Genomic DNA, 21,105 nt, shown 5'->3' on the forward strand with positions numbered 1-21,105 from the left:
ATTTTTTTTTTTTTTAAAGGGAGGGATGGCTGTAATTCAGTGTAGAAAACATTTTCACAAATGGTTAAAAATAAAAGAGCTTTAGTACTTTTATTTATTCACACGTTCAGTAATTATTACTGCCTATCTACCGTGTACTGGACACTGTTCTAGGTCCTGGGATAACAGCAAGGAACAAGGCAGACAAGTTCTCTGTGTTTGTGGGCTTCAGTTACCTGGAAAATGCTTAATGTGGAGAACCTCATTTTCTGATGATGCCAGATAAATGAGTCATTACTGTATTTGGGAAGTGCAAATAGAATTTGAAGTGTTCTAATTTGTTTCTACTTTAAGTGGAAATAGGAAATCATCTGAAGACATAATTATTTTGAGTGAAATAATTTCCAGTAGGTGCAAAAGTGAAATGAGAAGTCTGAATTTAGGCCTGCCATTAAATTTAATAGTATTTGAAATAGTATCTAAACTGCTGTGTTGAGGAAGTTTGGCTGAAAAGTGGATTTTGTCATGTTAGCTATAAAAATGGAAAGGCTTTCCTTAGAGATAGAAAGTAGGTCCAGAAGTAATACTACTTCTCCCTGTAATTTACTGGCACAGTCAACTGTAGTCAAGAAATATTATATAACATTGACTTCTTAGAAGTAAAGTAACTTAAAAAATACAGATAACACACTTAAAATCCTTTTCAGTGTATTTGTAGCTCTTATGGGGACCCCTGACTTGTCTGAAGGTTATATTTCTGCAAAATTGGCTGCACAGTAGATCTCATTTTCTCAGTGATTTTCATTATAAAGTCAGATATTTTTACACAGGAAAAAATTTCCTTAATACTTTAAAGAGGGAAAACTTAGGGCAAGGATTTAGTTAGTAGACAGTTCTGGGTAGAGGGCTATATGTTGTCAGATATCAGCAGGTTTATGCTTATGTTGCCTTGTGTAGGGGTGGGGGAAGTGACCTGTGGTACAGGAGAGGAGTTCACAGTACTTTGGAATACTCTCTGTTTCCCAAATTCTGTTCTCTGCCATGACCCTTAAAGGCACTGACGGATTTCGTAGTTGTCTCTGGTAAGAACTTTATGAGCTGGACCAGAGATCTTGATATAACCAGGTTGCTTCTGTTATGCCTCAACGTGAATTGAATTTGTTTTATGCAGTTGACGTGTTTCACTTCCTAATGTATGCGGATGTAAAGTGCTCTTGTATTGCTTTGTTCGTGTATTACTGTCCTTGGAAAGGTTTTTAGTAAAGTTTTGCCTTCCTGGTTAGCATACTTTTCAGGGATGCAGTCTGATGGTTGCTAACTCATAGATGCAAACAATAATTACTTTCTTGGACCTGCATCTCATCAGAGTAGAGTAGGTTCACTGATAAAAATGCTGGTAAGTGGTATAGAGATTAAAGGAGAATCACTCATGGACTCCTGTTGTTTGCAAACGTTTTGGTGATTGAACCACATCTTGACTATTATATGGGATCATATTGCTGAATGATAGACTGGCAAGTGGAGCTCCCATTGACTGTGTATTTATTTTGGGTATCCTTAAACCTGTTTTTCCAGTGGGATAAGGTTATATTCTGGGCCCCCAAGCAAGAGTTTCAGTGAGGGGTGCTCTTAATGTTTCTGAAGCTCACTGTAACGGACTTTTACTGAAGACAGTATTGGAGACCCAAGGATAATGTGTTTATTTTGGAATTACTTAAGCTTAGTAACCTTAACAAACTTAGTGAGCTTGAAAGTAACAATTACACTTTTATAAGTCCCATACAGCTCCCTTTTGTAATGACCCGAGGAAACACTTAGGTTCCACTGATTCATCTCCTGGGGACCATCAATTTTCCATTGGTCTCTGGCCAGTCTTTTTTAGACAGTTTCTCTTCTATGCATTTCAAAAAATAACATTTCTAGGCGTCTTTCTATAAATAATACCTGTGCTTTGTAGAAGTTTTAAAAGAAATAGAAAACATAAAGAAGAAAAGGAACCTACTATCCAGACATAATCACCGTAAACATTGTAGTGCATATATGCACACGCTCCCCCACATACTTCCATATATCTTTTTTTTTTTTAAATGTTTGGATGAAGGTGTTTAAAACTAAACTGGGATCATCATATTCTACATTTTTCATTTAATAGTTGTAAATACGATTAAACACTAGTTATATTCCACCCTACTTCTAAAAAAGTGGTAAATGCAACCTTTTTTCTATACATTTTTTTGAGAGATGTTTGTTTTCTTATAGTTTTATAGCTTGTTAATAAAAGAATTTAGAATTTTAAAATACAAACTGAGGAAAGGAAAAACTTCTCAGGTGTCAAAATTCTTATAAGTGGGTACATATAGGTGAGAGTCTAAATCAGGGAAAGAATGATGGGCAGAATCGCTAATTAAGGTCTTATTTCTTGTTTACATGTGTCTAGAATAATTTATTTTTCGGGGAGCTGTCTGATGACATTTAAGCTGTTCAGTTCCACAGCTTAAATTTTTTCAGGCATGTTTGCATTTCAGGGGCTGAGCCAAGGAGGACATTCGGTTTATTAGCAGTGGTGTGGCAAATGTATTGGACTTTAAGTGGGGCCCAACTGCATGGCATCATCCGCTGGTGGCTGTGGCCTAGGGCAAGCCACAGAGCCACTCGGTGATGATGCCAGCAGTTGTGCCCTACTTAACCTCTCTGGGTCTTATATTTCCTTATCTGTGAAATTGGGTAATAGTTTTTTGTTTTTTTTTTGAGATGGAGTTTTGCTCCTGTTGCCTAGGCTGGAGTTCTATGGCACGATCGCGGCTCACTGCAACCTCTGCCTCCAGGGGTCAGGCAATTCTCTTGCCTCAGCCTCCCGAGTAGCTGAGATGACAGACGCCTGCCACCACGCTTGGCTAATTTTGGTATTTTAGTTGAGACGAGTTTCAACATATTGGTCAGGCTGGTCTTGAATTCCTGACCTCAAGTGATCCACTCACCTTGGCCTCCCAGAGTGCTGGGATTACAGGTGTGAGCCAGCCGTGCCCGGCTGAGTAATTGTTTTTGTTTGATGGAAGTGTGAGTTTGAGATAATGTAAGATTAAATGAGATACTGTGTGATTAGCGAATAGCAGGTTTTAGTAAATGGGAATTCTCCCATGTCTCTTCAAATCTGTATCACCCTTAGAGTTTCCTAATTGGATTATACTTGGTTTGATACTATGAGGTATTAGGAACTAACCTCACTTTAAACAATCAGGTGGCTAAGTTTTTATATTCTGTAAATTTTGAGGAAAGTCTGAAATTCGAGACATGGGCTGATTTTAGGAGAGAGATGGTTGTACTGAGTGAGGCTTAAAACTCAGATTTTGGTTAGTGTAAATAGATTTTTACATCATTGTGGATTTTAATCTAACATTTCATGTATACATTTTGGTGTGTTGAAATAGTTGACATACTTGTAAATTTTAATGTCTCGTTATATTTCATTACATTGATGTTTCATGGTTTGTGATGTATGGTCTTGAGAAAGTAGCCTTTAGAGTAGATACAGTATTGAATTTGACTTTTAAAATATCTTTTGGCCGGGCGTGGTGGCTCATGCCTGTAATCCCAGCACTTTGAGAGACCAAGGTGGGCGGATCACAAGGTCAGGAGATCGAGACCATCATGGCTAACACAGTGAAACCCTATCTCTACTAAAAATATTTAAAAAGATTAGCCGGGTGTGGTGGCGGGTGCCTGTAGTCCCAGCTACTTGGGAGGCTGAGGCAGGAGAATGGCATGAAGCCGGGAGGTGGAGCTTGCAGTGAGCCAAGATCCCACCACTGCACTCCAGCCTGCTAACAGAGCGAGACTCCGTCTCAAAAAAAAAAAAAAAAAGAAAAAATTTCTTTTGTTACAAGAATTTTCAAATGTACCCCAAAGTATACTGGTGTAACGAATCTTCATGTATTCTCACCCGGCTATGACAGTCATCAATCATAGCCACTCTTGTTTCCCCTATTATCCCCCCTTCCACTATTACTTTGAAGCAAATTTGAAGCAAATTTTAGATACTGTATTATGAAATAGAATTATGATGCGTAAAATTTGTCAGCTTGGTCTTCCTACCGATTTGTATGTGGATATGTTCTTAACTTCTTTCTTTGAATTGAAGTTTACCCTTTCATATTTGATCAAGTCAGCTTTAATTGTATCAAGTGTCGGACTACTTTAAATTCCTATTAGTGATAGTGAACTTCATTTTATTTAAGACTATTAGAAATTTTGTGCTAGTACATATTTAAAACACAGTGTGGTGGCTTCTAAAGCAAGGTGTCCATCAGGGCAGTTGCTAGTGCTTGTTTTAAAAAACTAATTTAGAAATCTGAATCTGGTTAAATCTGAGTCTGATTTTTCCTTTTTCTTTGAATTTTAGGAAATAAAATTTTGTACTGTCTTGCACCTCAGTGTTGTTTCTGTGTGTGGATGGGTGTTGGGAGGAGCTGGGCTGATTTAAGCTAGTCCTGTCCCTGTATGCATGTACATTTCATGCGTGAGGTTTATTGGCTCGAAAAAGACCAGAAACTGTAGGTTAGGATTTTTCCTTAAAGCATATATGAGCAATCATAGGTTGAGCATTTTACAAAGCATGCAGATATCTTCCTTCATGTTTTAATAATCAAATGACAGACGTAAGATAACTAAGTTCAACTTGAATATTAAAAGCTGTATTCCATTTCTTCTTTATATGTTTAATGGCTATATAGTTATTTGGCTAAATTAATTTTTTTCTGTGCTTAATTTTTGTACAACTTATGTTCATATTTGCTTGGAACTTTAGCACAATATTTGAGCCAGAAGACTTACAAAGCTTGAGCTAAATGAAATGAAATGATTGGCATTAAATGAAAGCTAACAACTTTGAAGTTTTAAAATCTCTGATGGTTTGAGAATAATAAGTGACTCCACTGGATGAGGTGAGGTAGTTCCAAGATACAGGGTACTGATGATACTAAACGTACCTTGATGACTGATTAAGCAGTTTCTGAGTATGGATGTTATTCTCTTACACCAAACTGGAAATGGACTATCCACGGAGCACAGTGTATAGATAATTGAGTTATCTTAATGAATGAAAATATTAATTCGTATGACTAATTTTTAAAAAGCATTGTATGTATTAATTTGAAATTATTTGCTCTTAAGGTTTTGGAATGTGTGTTTGAATCCAGATATGATTGGAGTACATAATAATGGGTATTCTTAGAACATGCTGAATTGTTTTTCTTTTTTGGAGATAGGGTCTTGCTCTGTTGACCAGGCTGGAGTGCAGTGACGTGATCATGGCTCACTGCTGCCTCCAACTTCTCAGGCTTGGGTGATTCCTGCCTCAGTCTCCCAAGTAGCTGGAACCACAGGCATGCGACACTATGTCTGGCTAATTTTTATATTTTTTGAAAGACAGTGTTTCACTGTGTTGTCCAGGTCAGTCTCGAACTCCTGGGCTCTAAGCAATCCACCTGCCTTGGCCTCCCAAAGTGCTAGGATTACAGGCGTGAACCACTGTTGCCTGGCTGAACATGTTAAATTATAGAATAAGGAACTTGAGTATAACTTGATGGATTTAGTTGCTCATATGTTATTGGAAATGAGGACTTTTTGGTAGATATAGTTGAGAAAACAACTGATACCTAGCTTCTGTAATGACTCTGGCTGAAACAGAGTTTGACATCCTAATTGCCTGTTAGAATCTTATGGGAGCTTTTAAGGACACAAAGATCTGAGGCCATTTAAATCAGAGTCTCTTGAGTTAGGGCACTGGTGAGTTTAGCTGTGGTTGAAAACCACTGGCTTAAAAAGACATACTCCAGAAATATTTGAAGTGGAAAAGAGTGAGTACGAATTATCATCTTCTCCCCTTAATGGTGTCATAAAATTTATGTGGCAGAAGTTTTTTTTTTTTTTAACTCTAACTCCATCCCACTACCACCTTTCTAGAACTTACACTCAAAGTACTGCTTTTGATTTCTGGGGAAAAATATTTTTGCGTTTACTGTACAGAAGAATTGAAGATGAGGATTTTTTTTTTTTCTCCTGTGGAGGTAGTGTTTCTATTCCCTGTATACCTTATGTTTATAATATGCTTACTGAGATATAAATTACATACCATAAAGTGAAGACCATTTAAAGTGTGTAGTTCAGTGGCTTTTAGTAAATTCACATAGTTGTGCAGCTATTATTAGAACATTTTCATCACCTCAGAAAAAGATTCTGTATCAGCAGTTACTCCCCATTCCCCCCAACCTGCCCACCCCTAGGCAACCATTAATCTACTTTTTGTATCTGTAGATTTGTCTATTTTGGATATTTCACATAAGTGGAATCATATAATATGTGGTCTTTTGTGATGGGCTTCTTTCATTTAACAATGTTTTCAGAGTTCATCCATGTGGTAGCATGTATTAGTATTTCTTTTTCTGGCTGAGTACCATTTCATTGTGTGGATAATACCACAGTTTGTTTATCCATTTGTCAGTTGATGGATATTTGAGTTGCTTCAGCTTTTACCTATTATGAATAATGTTGCTATGAACATTTGTGTACAGGTTTTTGTGTGGACATGTTTTCATTTCTCTTGGGAAATGCTAGGAGTGCAATTGCTGGATCAAATACTTAGATACTTCCTTCACCTTATTTGAACTTCAGGGTTAGAAAGTCTTCCCATAGAGTTGGGAAGCACCGCGAGTCCATGTTCTAACACTATTTTTACACTGTAGGACAGAGGTCCAGTGTGTGTTATTTGGTCTTGTGGTCCACAAGGGGCAAACTCCTCACTTAAAAGAAGGACCAACTGTTTTTCCTTGCTGTGTTTCCAGGAAAGGGTCCATGTAGACTTATATTGAAGTTGGCATTTTAATGAAATTTTTAAAGCCTCATCCTTTTACCCCTTAGTTATTAGGGAGAAGAGCAAAATGTTTGAACTGTTAGTATCTGGAAAATAATCATCGTAATCAGACCTGACATTTGTTGACTGTTTATTCTTGCCAGGCACTGGGCAACTGAGGCTTTTTATGTCTATGATCTTATTTAAGCTTCATAACTTGTAGCAATGACTGCCATTTTACTGATGGAGAAATGGAGACACATAGGTTAAATAACTTGCATCAGCTCAAAACAGCTGGGCAGCAGTGCTGGGTTGTACGAGTGACTCACTCTTACCCCACTGTATTGTGCTGCCTGCCCTCAACCAGTATATCCTGGCTCCCTTAGGAGACATATAATCATTGCCATGGAACATGGTTTGATTTATCAGAGGTTCATTTATAAAGGACATTAACAGTTTTCATGAATTTATTGTTCAAGTAAATTGCAGAGGAATAAAAGCTTAACTTTTATAAAAATCTGAAGAAATGAATGGTTTTAAAGGAACTTCTTCATTTAAATTAATTTTAGATCCATCTCATGTTTGTAAGGCACATACATGCAGTGTTACTCCTCTGCCTCCACCTCCCATGGGCTTATTTGACTTTGATTTTTTTTTTTTTTTTTGAGATGGAATCTTGCTCTGTTGCTCAGGCTGGAGTGCAGTAGCCTGATCTTGGCTCATTGCAACCCCTGCCTCCTGGGTTTAAGTGATTCTTCTGTCTCAGCCTCCCGAGTAGCTGGGACTACTACAGGTGTGTGCCACCATGCCTGGCTAAATTTTGTATTTTTAGTAGAGTTGGGGTTTTGCCATGTTGGCCAGGCTGGTCTCGAACTCCTGACCTCAGGTGATCTGCCCGCCGTGGCCTCCCAAAGTGCTGGGATTACAGGCATGAGCCACTGCACCTGGGTGCATTTTTTAAAGTTCTATTTTAATTGACGTATAATAATTGCATATATTTATCGAGTAAGATGTGATTTTTCCATACACGTATGTGAAGTGATTAAATCAGCTAATTAACATATGAATCCCCTCAAATATATAACATTTCTTTGTGGAGAGAAAATTTAAAATCTATTTTTTTTTTTTTAAATGAAGGCTTGCTCTGTCGTCTAGGCTGGAGTGCAGTGGTGCCATCTAGGTTCACTGCAACCTCTGCCTCCTGGGTTCAAGCGATTCTCCCACCTCAGCCTCCGGAGTAGCTGGGACTACAGGCATGTGCTACCTTGCCTGGCTCATTTTTGTATTTTTAGTAGAGATGGGGTTTCACCATGTTGGCAGGGCTGGTCGTGAACTCCTAACCTCAAGTGATCTCTCCACCTCAGCCTCCCAAAATGTTGGGATTACAGGCGTGAGCCACCATGCCCAGCCTAAAAATCCCTTATTTTAGCTATTTTGAAATAAACATGATTCTGTGATTACCATGCTGTGTAATAGATCACCAGAACCTATTCTTCCTGTCTAACTGAAACTTTGTACCTTTGACCAACATCTCCCCTTTCCCTGTCTACCCTTTACCGCACTATCCTATGGTAGCCACCATTGTACTCTCTGCTTTTATGAGATTAATGTTTCTAGATTCCATATACAAGTTACATCGTATGGTATTTGGCTTTCTGTGCCTGGCTTATAGTAGTTAGCAGAATGTCCTGTGTCCATCTGTTGTTGCAAATGACAGGATTTCCTGTTTTTTAAAGACTGAATAGTATTCCACTGTATGTGTATACCATATTTTAAAAATCCATATCTTGGCTGTTGTGGATAATGCTGTAATGAACATGGAAGTGCAGACATCTCTTTGACATACTGATTTCAATTCCTTTGGATATATATACCCAGAAGTGGAATGGCTGGATTGAATGATAATTCTGTTTTCAGTTTTTTGAGGAACCTCCATACTGTTTTCCGTAATGGCTGTACTAATTTACAATACCACCAACAGTGAACAGGGGTTCCCTTTTCTCCACATCTCTTGCCAACACATACTGTTTTTCATTTTTTAAAATAACCAGTCTAACAGGTGTAAGGTAATACCTTATTGTGGTTTTGATTTGCATTTCTCTGATGATTAGAGATATTAAGCGTTTTTTTTCATGTACCTGTTGACCACTTGTATGTCGTCTTTTGAGAAATGTCTATTCAGGTCCTTTCCCCATTTTAAAAATAGGGTTACTTGTTTTTTATTGAGTAGTTTGAGCTTTTTTGTTTGTTTGTTTTTTGGATATTTTGGATATTAACCCCTTATCCAGGCTGGGGTGTGGTGGCTCACACCTGTAATCCCAGCACTTTGTGAGGTCTTGTTCTTTTTATTGATTAAAAAGTTCTTGTTCTTTTTATTAATAGCCACTATGCCTTTTATTTTTTATTTTATTTTATTTTTTTGAGATGGAGTCTTGCTCTGTTGCCAGACGGGAGTGCAGTGGCGCGATCTGGGCTCACTGCAACCTCTGCCTCCTGGGTTCAAGCGATTCTCCTGCTTCAGCCTCCCGCGTAGCTGGGACTACAGGCGCCTGCCACCGTGCCCGTATAATTTTTGTATTTTTAGTACAGACGGGGTTTCACTATGTTGGCCAGAATGGTCTTGATCTCTTGACCTCATGACGCGCCTACCTCAGCCTCCCAAAGTGCTGGGATTACAGGCGTGAGCTGCCATGCCTGGCCCACTCTATGCCTTTTGATTGGGGAATGTAATCCATTTACAGAGTAATTATTAATAGGTGAGGGACTTAACCAGTGCCAATTGTTTTCTGTTTATAGATCCTTTGTTCTGTTCCTCCTCGTGTGTGTGTGTGTGTTAATGGCTTTCTGTAGTGGTATGCTTTGGATTTTATCTTTTTATTTCTTGTCTGTCTGTTACAGACTTTTGCTTTGTGGTTAGCTTGAGGCTTACATAAAAGAGCTTATATAACAGGGTATTTTAAGTTGATAACTTAATTTCAATTGCATACACAAACTATGCACTTTTACACCCCTTTCTCCCATATTTTATGTTGCTGATGTTATACTTAAAATTTTTATATAATATTCCCTTAACAAATTGTTGCACTTTAGTTGTTAATAGTTTTGCCTTTTAACCTTTATACTAGAGATATAATTGATTTACTCACTGCCATTAGAGTATTAGAATGTTTGGATATGACAATGTACGTACCACGCCCAGCCTGGATAAGGGGTTAATATCCAAAATAAACAAAAAACAAGTTTTGTACTTTAATATATTTTCATGTTACTAATAAGTATTTTCTTCCTTCAGCTTGAAGAACTCCTTTTAGCATTTCCTGTAAGGCAGGTCTAGTGGTGATAAAGTCAGTTCTGACTGAGAAAGTCTTTATCATCCTTTTGGTTTTGAAATACAGGATTGCTGGGTGTAGTATTCTTGGTTAGCAGTTTCTCTTGCTCTCTCTTTCTTCTCTTTCTTTTTCTTCTCTCTTCTTTTCCCTTTCCCTTTCCTTTTCTCTTTCCCTTTCCCTTTCCCTTTCCTTTCCTTTTCTTTCTTTTCTTTTTGATTTTTAAATATATCATCCCACTCCCTTCTGGCCTGAAAGGTTTCTGCTGAGAAATTCTCTGATAGTCTTATGGAGGTTCCTTTATACATGGTGATATGCTTTTTTCTTGCGGTTTTCAATACTCTGCCATTAGTTTTTGACATTTTAATTGTGATGTGTCTTGGTGGGTCTCTTTGAATTTATCTTATTTGGTGTCTTTTGGGCTTCCTGGATCTGGCTTTCCATTTCCTTCCCCAGGCTTGGGAAGTTTTCTGCCATTATTTCTTTGAATATGTTACTTGCTCTTTTCTCCTTCTGGCACCTGATAATGCATAAGTTGTTCTCCATGATGGTGTCCCATAAGTCTCTTAGGTCATTCTTTTTCATTATTTTTTCTTTTTGCTCCTGAGGTTAGATGATTTCCAGTGACCGGTCTTCTAGTTTACTGATCCTTTCGTCTGCTTAAACTAGTCTGCTGTCGAACCCCCATATTGAATTTTTCAGTTCAGTTTTAGTAGTTTTCAGATCTATGTTTTCTCATTGGTACTTTTTAATACTTTCTGTCTCTTTGTGGAAGTTCTCAGTTTGTTCTTGCATTGCTCGCTTGACCTCGGTGAGCATCTTTGTGACCATTATTTGGAATTTCCTGTTGGGTAAATCATATATCTCCAGTTCACTTGGGTTGGTTTTTACTGCTTTATTTTGTTCCTTTTTTTGGGGGGGGGAATATATTTTCCTATTTCTTAATTGTTCTTGGCTGTCTCTGTGTTGGTTTCTGTGCGTTACATGAGACAACTGCCTCTCTCAGACTTCTTAGACTGGCCTTGTGTAGCAGAAGGATCTTGCCAATCCATCCAGCTGGAGATTTTAAGATACCCTTTAAATCTTTGTATTTGTTCAGACTGCTGTCTCTATTCTTGGTACTATATTCCATCAATACCCTGTAATCAGTCAGGTAGAAGCCAGATGCTTCGATGTAGCTGGGAAGGTTGAGGTGTTGGGTATGTGTCCTAGTTCCTTCTGTCATCATGTTGAAGATAAGTGCTTGATTCTTCCACTCTCTCTACACTAAGCCGTCTCTGTGGCAAATGCCTATGCTTGTGTTGTGGCTGCACTCTGTGATCCTGGGGAGATAATCTGCTGGAAGTGGGCTCGTAGTATGTCCACCTGTGTTTTCTGTGGTTTAGGGAGATTCAGGAATGCAAAGCCCTGTCACTTCCCAGAGCTTAGGTTGTGAAGGGTACAGTCCCTTGTCTGTGTGGAGCTGTAAAAGTGTGGCACGCAGTCTGTAGACAAACTCCTTTTAGGAAGAATGAGTAGGCCTGGAATTATCAGTGGGATGTGCTGGGGGAAAGGCTCAGGATATGCCAAGTTCCTGCTCAGGCTGCCTGAGGGGTACTGTTTATCTCCCGCATTAGCTCTCTGATGCAAGTTAGAGGCCAGGCTGTCAAGTAGCCACTGGAAGAGTATGCGGTTATAAACTCTTTCTGGAGAGAAAATGAGAGCTGCATGTTCCAGACTCTTTTCTTCACTGCTCCCAGAGAGTGTAGCCCTAGAAAGTATTTGCACACCTGTTTAAAACCACCTCCTTGTTTTTTGATATAGAGAGACATGCATATGCTTAGTCTCTTCCATTACCAGATCTAGGAGATTTAGGATATAGTCCTTTGGGTAGATGCTGTGCAAATTGAGGCATTTGATGTGTGGATAAACTCCTTCTAGGAGGAATTGGTAGGCCTAGAGTTACTGCTGGGGCAGACTAGGGGGAAAGGCTTGGAAAGTGTCCAGCTGCTGCTTAGGCTGCCAGAAGGCTACTTTTGCACTTCACTGTCCCATTAACTCCCCCATGCACGTTAAAAGCCAGGCTGTCAAGTAGCCACTGGAAGACTGTGCCATGAGCCCCTTCCAGGGAGAAATGTGGAGCTTCATGTTTTTGGCTCCTTCTCTGCACTGCCCCCAACGGGTGCAGTCCCTGAAAGTACTTGCATGCTTGATTAAAAGTATCTCTTTGTTCTAGGGATGTAGTGATCTAGGAAGACTTGCACTAGATCCCTCAGCTCCCAGAGCCAGGAGATTTAGGATGCAGGCCTTGGGATGGAAACTGTAAAAGTTGGGGTCTTGATGTGTGAACAGACTCCCAGAAGTACATTTTTGGGATATAGATGATGAAGATGGCTTGCAGCTAGTCCCAAAATAAATACGTTGAATGATAGCAGAAGTCATTTTCAGAAAGTAGACATTAGTTTTTCCCCTACTGTGACATTCAAGCCCGCTTTGAGGTTCAGTCATGGGTCAAATTATTATAAATAGATTATAGATTATTTGGGACTCACCTATAAAACCCTTTAGGTGTAAGATAAATCCTTCTTAAGCTTGATTTTTTTTTTTACAGTAGTTGAGCTATAAGGAGTTCTAGTGTATTTTTGCTTTGAGGCACATACATGAACGAATGGTACCTTTTTAGCCCTTTATTTAATAGCCTGCTTTTCTCATGTATGCTGATGTGATCTTCCCCTGCTCTCCAGATAAACAGGGGTCACATGACGACAGAAGCCAAGAGAGCTGCAAAGATGGAAAAGAAGATGAAAATTTTGCTTGGGGGTTACCAGTCTCGTGCTATGGGGCTCATGAAACAGTTGAATGACTTATGGGACCAAATTGAACAGGCTCACTTGGAGTTACGCACTTTTGAAGAACTCAAGAAACATGAAGATTCTGCTATTCCCCGGAGGCTAGAGGTAACGTTATATATTGAAGCGTTGCTTAAAAAGAGTGCTGCAAAGAATTATCAGGGCTATCCTCTTTTACTTCTCCTATGTAGGCTGTCTCTGAAGTTGGTACTGTCAGGCTTTTAAAAATGAGAGCCTAAAGTGTTTGACTTTCTAATCTAGAATTGCCTCTGCGTAGATGGATAGACTTGGCAAGTTGTAGATACGAAGGCCTTCCTTTACTCATGTTCTGTTTCATACGTAGATACACTGTGAAATGGAATACTTAGCCCTTGTAATTTGTCCCCTTGAAACTTGATTACATTCCATTCATGCAGCTCTGTGAGGGGAAACTAAACCAGTATCTTTCTGTTTTATAACTTAGGTGGCTGGGAACATAGCTAGTCCTTCCAAACCATCAAATTCCTTTGACCGGATTTGGATTCAACTTGTCTCCCAAATGTGCATAATAGCTCCTGTCCAGCTAAAGGGCAGCCAGGGCTTCTTGAAGTGCATTTGTGGGTATTGATAAGACAGTAGTGGTTTGTTTATTTGAAGTAGCAGCAGGATTTCATATGACCAAATCAAAGAATGGCTGTGATACTGGTTTTATAGCAAAAGTATTTGATATGTTTGTTTTTCTTTGAGAAATTTTTACCTCTTAAGAATCATGATTTAACTCGGCTAGTTTTTAAGATAGTAAAGTACTGAAGATTTTTTTCAATATAGTTACATCTAAAAGAATTACTTAATATTTTTGTTTCTTTAAGTGTCTAAAAGAAGATGTTCAGCGACAACAAGAAAGAGAAAAGGAACTTCAACATAGATATGCTGATTTGCTGCTGGAGAAAGAGACTTTAAAGTCAAAATTCTGAAGTACAGTTTATATTCTGTCACAGGATTAATTGCCGGTTTTCATACTCTAGAAGGCTGAAACTGATGTTTATCTTCATTGACAAATTTACCCACCATCTGTGGTTTTTCGGTTGTTTATTTTAAATGATATCGATCTTACACATTCTGTGTATAAAGACCTTAACTCCACAGGACCGACATTTTAGAGTTTAAATTATTAAGGCTGTCATTCTTTTAGCAATGTCATATTTGCAAACTTTTTTAGTTTTGGCCTTTAATTTAAAAAGCCTAATTTTAAAGTGCTGCCTGTGAGTAACTCTTGAATAAAAACAAAATATAAAATATTGAGAATGTAGCCTTTTGTTTTAAGTAATTAGATACTTAAGAGTGCCCGCAAACCAGCAGCTATGTACTCTGTGTCATATTTAATGAGTAACTCTTGGGTAATCAAAATGGTGATGCAGTATCTTAAACACTTAAGAGGCAGTTCTTTGTGGCTTTGTTAGTTTCAGCAAAGAATGGTCATTTCTGTATACACTGACAAGTTAGATTAACTTTTTAGTACCTCAAATTTTTTTTTAAATATCACTTTAAAGAAGGTCTCTTCTCCGCCAGCTACTTAAATAATTTATGGGTCAGGGCTTAAAATATTTAATTTTCCTTGACCCATTATTTTCTTGTAAGTATTTTTTGACAAAGGCATTTTAAAAGTTAATTTCAAGAAGGCCATCAAACTTAAAGCTCTATGTTTAGCATAAGAAGTCAGTTACATCAGTGTAGAATTTGGGGAATGGATAGAGGTGGAGAGATTTAATTTTATAATCATATAAATTAATTTAGTGTACAGTATCAGTTGGCTACGAGCTCATTATAGGCCAGCAATGTTTTGAGATGACCAAAAACATTTGCCTAGTCTTAGAATACTAGGAACTATAGGAAGGGAAGGGATTCATTCATTCATTCATTCATCAGATATTGAATGTATACCCTGTGCCAGAGTTTTAGAGAGAGAACAACGAACAAAATAGGCCTAGTTCTTGTTTAGTAGAGCTTATAGTCTTTTGAGAATAACAGACAATTAAAATCCAAATGTTTATTTGGTGATTCTTATGTGTCAGACACTTACTTAAGTGTTGGAGATAAGCAGTTATTAAGACAGAGTTCTTGCTGTCATGGAGGTGACATTAGTGGGGAGGAGATACTAAATATGTACAGGGAAAGTATCAGACCATGAGTTTTAGATTCTGTGGAGGAAATTAAAGTAGGGTGATTATGAGATAGTGAATGACTGGCTATTTTAGACTGGACGATCAAAGAGACCTCTTGGAAGGCAGCTATGCTCACCACTATACCACACCATACGACTATAAGCTGCATGGCCAAAGAGACCTCTTAAAGAAGTAACATTTAAGATAACATGTGATTGACATTTTAGAATGGGCCATCTTTGTGAGATTCAAGGAAAGAGCATCCCAGGTGGAGTGAATAGCAAACATAAAGCCTCTTTTGTATGTTTGAGGAACAAAAAGGACTATGTGGCTGGAGTGTCAAGAATGGCATTTCTGTATATAAGGCCTGGTTGTATAGAGTCACATAAATAAGGCTATAATAAGGAATTTGGATCTTACTTTAAATATGATAAGAATCTATGAGAAGATCTAAGCAAAGGAATGACATGATCAGATATGGTTTTAGAAACATCACTTTATCTCCTTAACTGGGTAAGATCTCACCAGGCTGGGAATAGGGAAACCAGTCCATTTAGGAGCCTGATGCAGTAATCCAGACAAAAAAATAATAGTGATTCTAACTAGGGTCCAGGTAATAGTAGTGGAGATATGTGGAGAGGCATGATACGTGTATACTTTATAGTCTTTTATCAGACCATAAATTTATATTTTCCTGGTATGTAGTCACTTAATTCAAATACTTTTTTCAGTAAGTTCTGGGTTTTCTAGGAAAAACTTCAGTATCATCAGTGAATAATGATAGTGGTTCTTCTGATAGTTCTATTTCACTTTTATTGCATGTTTTGTTAGCAGAAATGTTTAGGACAATGTTAAATAACAATAATGATGTTCGCCTTTTTTTTCTCTCATTTTAATGGGAATGTCCATAGTTTTTACTTTTAAGTTTGCTGTTGGGAGTTAGATAGTCTTTTTTTTTTTTTGAGACGGAGTCTCGCTCTGTCGCCCAGGCTGGAGTGCAGTGGCCGGATCTCAGCTCACTGCAAGCTCCGGGCCCCGGTTCACGCCATTCTTCCCGCCTCAGCCTCCCGAAAGAAGCTGGGGACTACATATATCAGCCACTGCTAGTTTTTCTATTTAATAGAGACGGGTTTCACTGTGTTAGCCAGGATGGTCTCTCGGGATCTCTCCTGACCTCGTGGATCCGGGCCTCGCCTCTCGGCCTCCCAAAGTGCTGGGATTACAGGTTTGTTTCACTGCCGATAGTCTTTATCTGAAAGATAGTGTCTCTTTTTTAATTTTTAAAGAGTTTGAATTAGAAATGGCTCTGGAACTTTAAAAAATACACCATTCGGGCATCTATTAAAGCATTCATATAATTTTTCTCATTTGGTGTTCTGATGAGCTGTATTAATAGATTTTCCCACATTAAATCATCTTTGCACTCCTGGAATCAGGTAGATTAATTTTTAAAAAGTTTTAAAGGATTTATAGTTTATTTGCATTTTTTGTAGACATGGATTTAAAAGTCGATCTAATATTAATAAAGGCTCACTTTGTTCTTAAAATTTGAAGTAATGCACAAACTTATAGCCTAAAAAAATTGGCAAGAATTATAAAATATCAAAACTGGCGCATCGTAAACTGCATATGTGTTTGCCAGGTAGCAGTGCCACTTGAAATGGTGAACAGACACACTGTTATCCTTTGTTAGTATCCTGTAAAGCCCAGGATTCTTTACCAGCACCACACAGCAATTTTGGTTACTATTTCAACATTCACACTGAGGCCAGGGGTGGTGGGTCATGCCTGTAATGCTAGCACTTTGGGAGGCCAAGGTGGGAGGATCATTTGAGCTCAGGAGTTCAAGATTAGCCTGGGTAACATAGTGAGACCCTGTCTCTATTAAAAAATAATCACAATAAAAATAACCTTCAATACCTTGGTATTGTTCACTAAGGTATTGGTCATTAAGGCATTCATTAAGCTATTGTTAAAATTTTGTTAAGCATGTTAAAGTCTCGGTAACTTTGGGATAGAAATAAAATGTGATAAAAAGCTGAAAGAAACCACCACAAGGGAGAGTCCTTTTTGAAATATTAGAGACATAATGCTGTCTAATAAAAAAACGAAATCAAAGAAAAACTACACTACAGTGATTGCAGACTTAATGTTGGCCAACCATGCATCTTCCCTAGAAATGCATTTGAATTTGATTTACTAATCTTTTATTTAGGAAATTTACCTTTTTACATTAGTGAGATTGGTCTTTTGGGCTATTGTACTTTTTTTTTAAGTGGAGTCTTGCTCTATCACCCAGGCTGGAGTGAGTGGTGCAATCTCAGCCCACTGCAACCTCCGCCTCCTGGGTTCAAGTGATTCTCTGCCTCAGCCTTCTGAGTAGCTGGGACTACAGGCATGCACCACCACACCTGGCTAATTTTTGTATTTTTAGTAGGGATGGGGTTTTGCTATGTTGGCCAGGCTGGTCTTGAATTCCTGACCTCAGGTGATCCACCTACCTTGGCCTCCCAAAGTGCTGGGATTACAGGTGTGAGCCTCCATGCCCGGCCTGGTTATTGTATGTTGACATTGGGATTTTGCTAGCTCTCTAAATAGGATAACTGTATATCTTTTTCTGTGCATTAAGCAGTTATAACATGGGAATGATTTGTTCATGAAAGGTTGAAAGTCTGTACTTGTAGAACTTTTGAGTTCACAGTGCTTTCTGGAAATAATTTCTTTGTAACTGTCAGTTTCTTTTGTGACTATTATGTTATCTATTTTTAAATTTAAGCAACTTTAAATTAAAAAAAATTTGTTTTAAAATATATTTTTCCTTTTATGTTTATTATTTAGTTAATTTAAGTAATGTATACTTTGTAAGAAATACTTTTATTTTGTTTAAATTTAAACATCTGTTGTTAGCAGAAAATTCTAATGGCAATCTCTTTTCTGTTAACTTTGCCATTTCTAAGTTCTAGGAAATTTACCTTCTCTTAATTCTACCGCTTTTTACTTGACTAGACTTGTTAAGGATACACTTTTTCTGTTCAGAAAACTGGTGTTTGTTTTGATTTGCTTATCGATTGGGATTTTGTTTTAAAATATGTTAATTTCTCAATTTAGGCTTATTTTGTTTTCTGTAGATTTTTTTGACTAACTTTTTGAGACTGATGCTTATTTTTTGCTTGTATACAAACGAATGTGTTGAAGGCTTTTGAACTCTCTCTTAAGTTCAAATATATTCACATCCCAGCCATTCTGACATGTAGTAGTCTTGTTTTCTAAGTAGTTTATCATTGTGTTTTAAATTTCTGGTTCAATAATTAAGTCTTTCAAAATATCTGTATGGTTGGCTTAAAAAAAATTTTTTTTTCTAGTTGTAGGATTTTTACCTTGTGGAAAAAAAATAAAGTTTATGTAGTTTCTGTTTATTGAGGCTTGGGGGCCTAGCATCTTTAAAAAGTGTTCTATGGATGTTATAAATGAAGATTTATTTAGTTTGTATAGGACAGAGGTGAATGTGTGCTTATTCAACCAATTTAATTATTCAAATTTAATGTTCTTATTGTTGTTATAGATACCCTAGAATACTAGTGTTTTCTTAAAGTCTCCGATTATAGTTATTTCTCTCAATTTCATTTGTTTCTCTAGAGCTTTTGCTTTGTGTATTTTAATAGTGTTATTTAGTATATAAATACTTGTGTCTGTTACATACAATTCATAAGGAAGACTTCATGGCCTAAAGCTATCCTTTTTGTTTTGTTTATGCTTTTTGCCTGGAATTTTACTTGCTTTGTTATTAGAATTTCTCCTTTCTTTGCTTATATTTGCATGATAAATTGTCCTTTTATTTTCAACTTTCATATATAATTTTTAGTTGTCTCTTAAACAGCATATCTTGTTGAATTTTGTATTTCAAACCATTTGGAGAGTCTGGGTTTTAATAGGGTGTCTGTTTCATTTATGCTAATTAATGACTTTAGTCTTCTGTAATCATGTCTTATACTTTCTCACTGATGTCCGTAAATGGACTGTAATTTCTTGGTTTTAATTTTCTTAGTGATTTAGAAAATATACATCGTCTTTTAAAATCTTACAAATAATTATGGTGTCATTCAGGGTTTAGGATCTGTTCAGGAGAAAGAAAGCAAACCGGTGATTTGAACAAGGAAGACTCAATATGAAGATTACTGACCAGTAGTAGGGAGTTAACTACTAAGAGGGACAAAGACATCTCTAAATAATACAGGAATGGCAGATGTAGGGAGCAGCTGCTACCTGTAGACAGAGAGTAACCGAAGAAGGACTTGGAAGAGCCCTTTACCCGCCTCCTCAAAGGCTGGGATTCACATCTCACTGAAGAGAGTGTGGGTGGAGAAGTTTGCTGAGGTGCCAGGGTGCCAGGGAACCTTGCTAGAAATGAGGGTGCTAGTGATAGTTGGAGGAAACCTGCCTCCTGGGTCATTAGCAGAACTCCAGAGCGCCCTCACTACTGGGTCTCCCACGCCGCCCCGGCAGAAAGAAGTGCCGACAGTGACACAGTAGAAGCAAGAAGGAAAAGCGCCGGAACCAGAAGGGAAGCCCCTTTCACTTGTTGTGTCCCTCAGTGGCTGTGCTATTGGATCCACTGGCAAAACGGAAACGTTTCTAGGTTACAACTCCTGTTTCATAAAGCAGGGTGAATTTCGAGCTGGCACACTAACCGTTGCTTTTCAAAATCACACTCAAGCCTGTAGTTTTCTGGACTCCTGAGTAAAGAATGAAGCAGTGGTTTGAGCCAATTTTAATTCCTTTAGCAGCTCCTTTACACTGTGGTCAGGGGACAGCTTATGTATGTTTTGGGGGGATCTCTAGGGTATGCATCCTATTTCATTATTTAAGGCTGTTTATTTCATCTGGTGGTCGCTGGTGGCCAATCTTTGCGTTTGGTTCCAAGTTTTTCACCTCTGCCTGGCCTCTTGGGCTTGGATTATTTGTTGAAAGTGACTCCTTGGTTCCTCATCCTTCCTGCAGTCCTACATTATTTCTTTGGGTCTCCTCTGCATATTTGCTGCCAGAGATAAGGCCAAGGAGGGAAGTTCAGGCAATATTACAGTAGTCCCCCCTTGAGGTTTTACTTTCTTGAGATTTATAATCTGCAGTCAGCATGGCCCAAAAATATTAAATCGAAAATTCCAGAAAGAAGTAATTCGTGCTTTTTAAATTACACACAGCTCTGAGTGGTGTGATGAAATCTGTCATGGTCTCACTCCATCCTGCCCAGGAGGCGAATCATCCCTTTGTCCAGTGTATCTGGGCTATGTATATTACCGGCTCATTAGCCAGCTCTGTTGTCAGATCAGAAAGTACAGTTACTCATCACTTGATGGGGATGATACCTTTTGAGAAATGTGTTAGTAGGTTACTGTCGTGGGAGCATCTTAGAGTGTACTTACACAAACCTAGATGATACAGCCTCCCACACACCTAGGCTACAAATCTGTACAGCACATTACTGTACTGAATACTGTAGACAAGTGTAACAGTCATAACTATTTGTATACCTAACTATATATACACCTAACATAGAAAATGTACAGTAAAAATATGGTGTTAAAGATTACGTGGTACACCTGTATAGGACACTTACATGAGTGGAGCTTGCAGGACTGGAAGTTGCCCTGGGTGAGTCAGTGAATGAGTGGTGAGTGAATGTGAAGGCTCGGACATTACACTACTGTAGACTTACAAACACTGCACACTTAGGCTACACTAAATTTAAAAAGTAAAGTAATTGTGTTATACTTTATGACAGCTATGACATCACTAGGTGATACAAATTTTTCAGCTCTGCTGTAACTTCATGGGGAGGTTGTGGTACATGTTGTCTACTGTTCACCAAAACATTGAAGAGAGGTTAGTAATCTCAATGATTAATAGACTAACATTTTAGAGATAGGCTTAAATATTTCAAAAGCTTTGTTCTGTCTCAAGATTTTTTTCTTTGAAAAAAGAAGACA

At 38.0% G+C, this 21,105-nt stretch overlaps 1 protein-coding gene across 1 annotated transcript in view; it reads left to right on the top strand.

Annotated features, from left to right (window-relative positions):
• CDC5L (cell division cycle 5 like) overlaps positions 1 to 14,255 on the top strand; it is a 58,738-nt gene extending 44,483 nt beyond the window's left edge. Inside the window, exons 15-16 of the mRNA XM_021937343.2 lie at positions 12,876 to 13,088; positions 13,829 to 14,255. Of these exons, the coding sequence (XP_021793035.1) occupies positions 12,876 to 13,088; positions 13,829 to 13,933 (318 nt within the window). The 3' untranslated portion in view covers positions 13,934 to 14,255. The remainder of the gene's footprint in view (positions 1 to 12,875; positions 13,089 to 13,828) is intronic.
• The last annotated feature ends 6,850 nt before the right edge of the window (positions 14,256 to 21,105 follow it).

The sequence above is a fragment of the Papio anubis genome, chromosome 6 (genome assembly GCF_008728515.1).
Source record: "Papio anubis isolate 15944 chromosome 6, Panubis1.0, whole genome shotgun sequence".
NCBI classification, from domain to species: domain Eukaryota; kingdom Metazoa; phylum Chordata; class Mammalia; order Primates; family Cercopithecidae; genus Papio; species Papio anubis.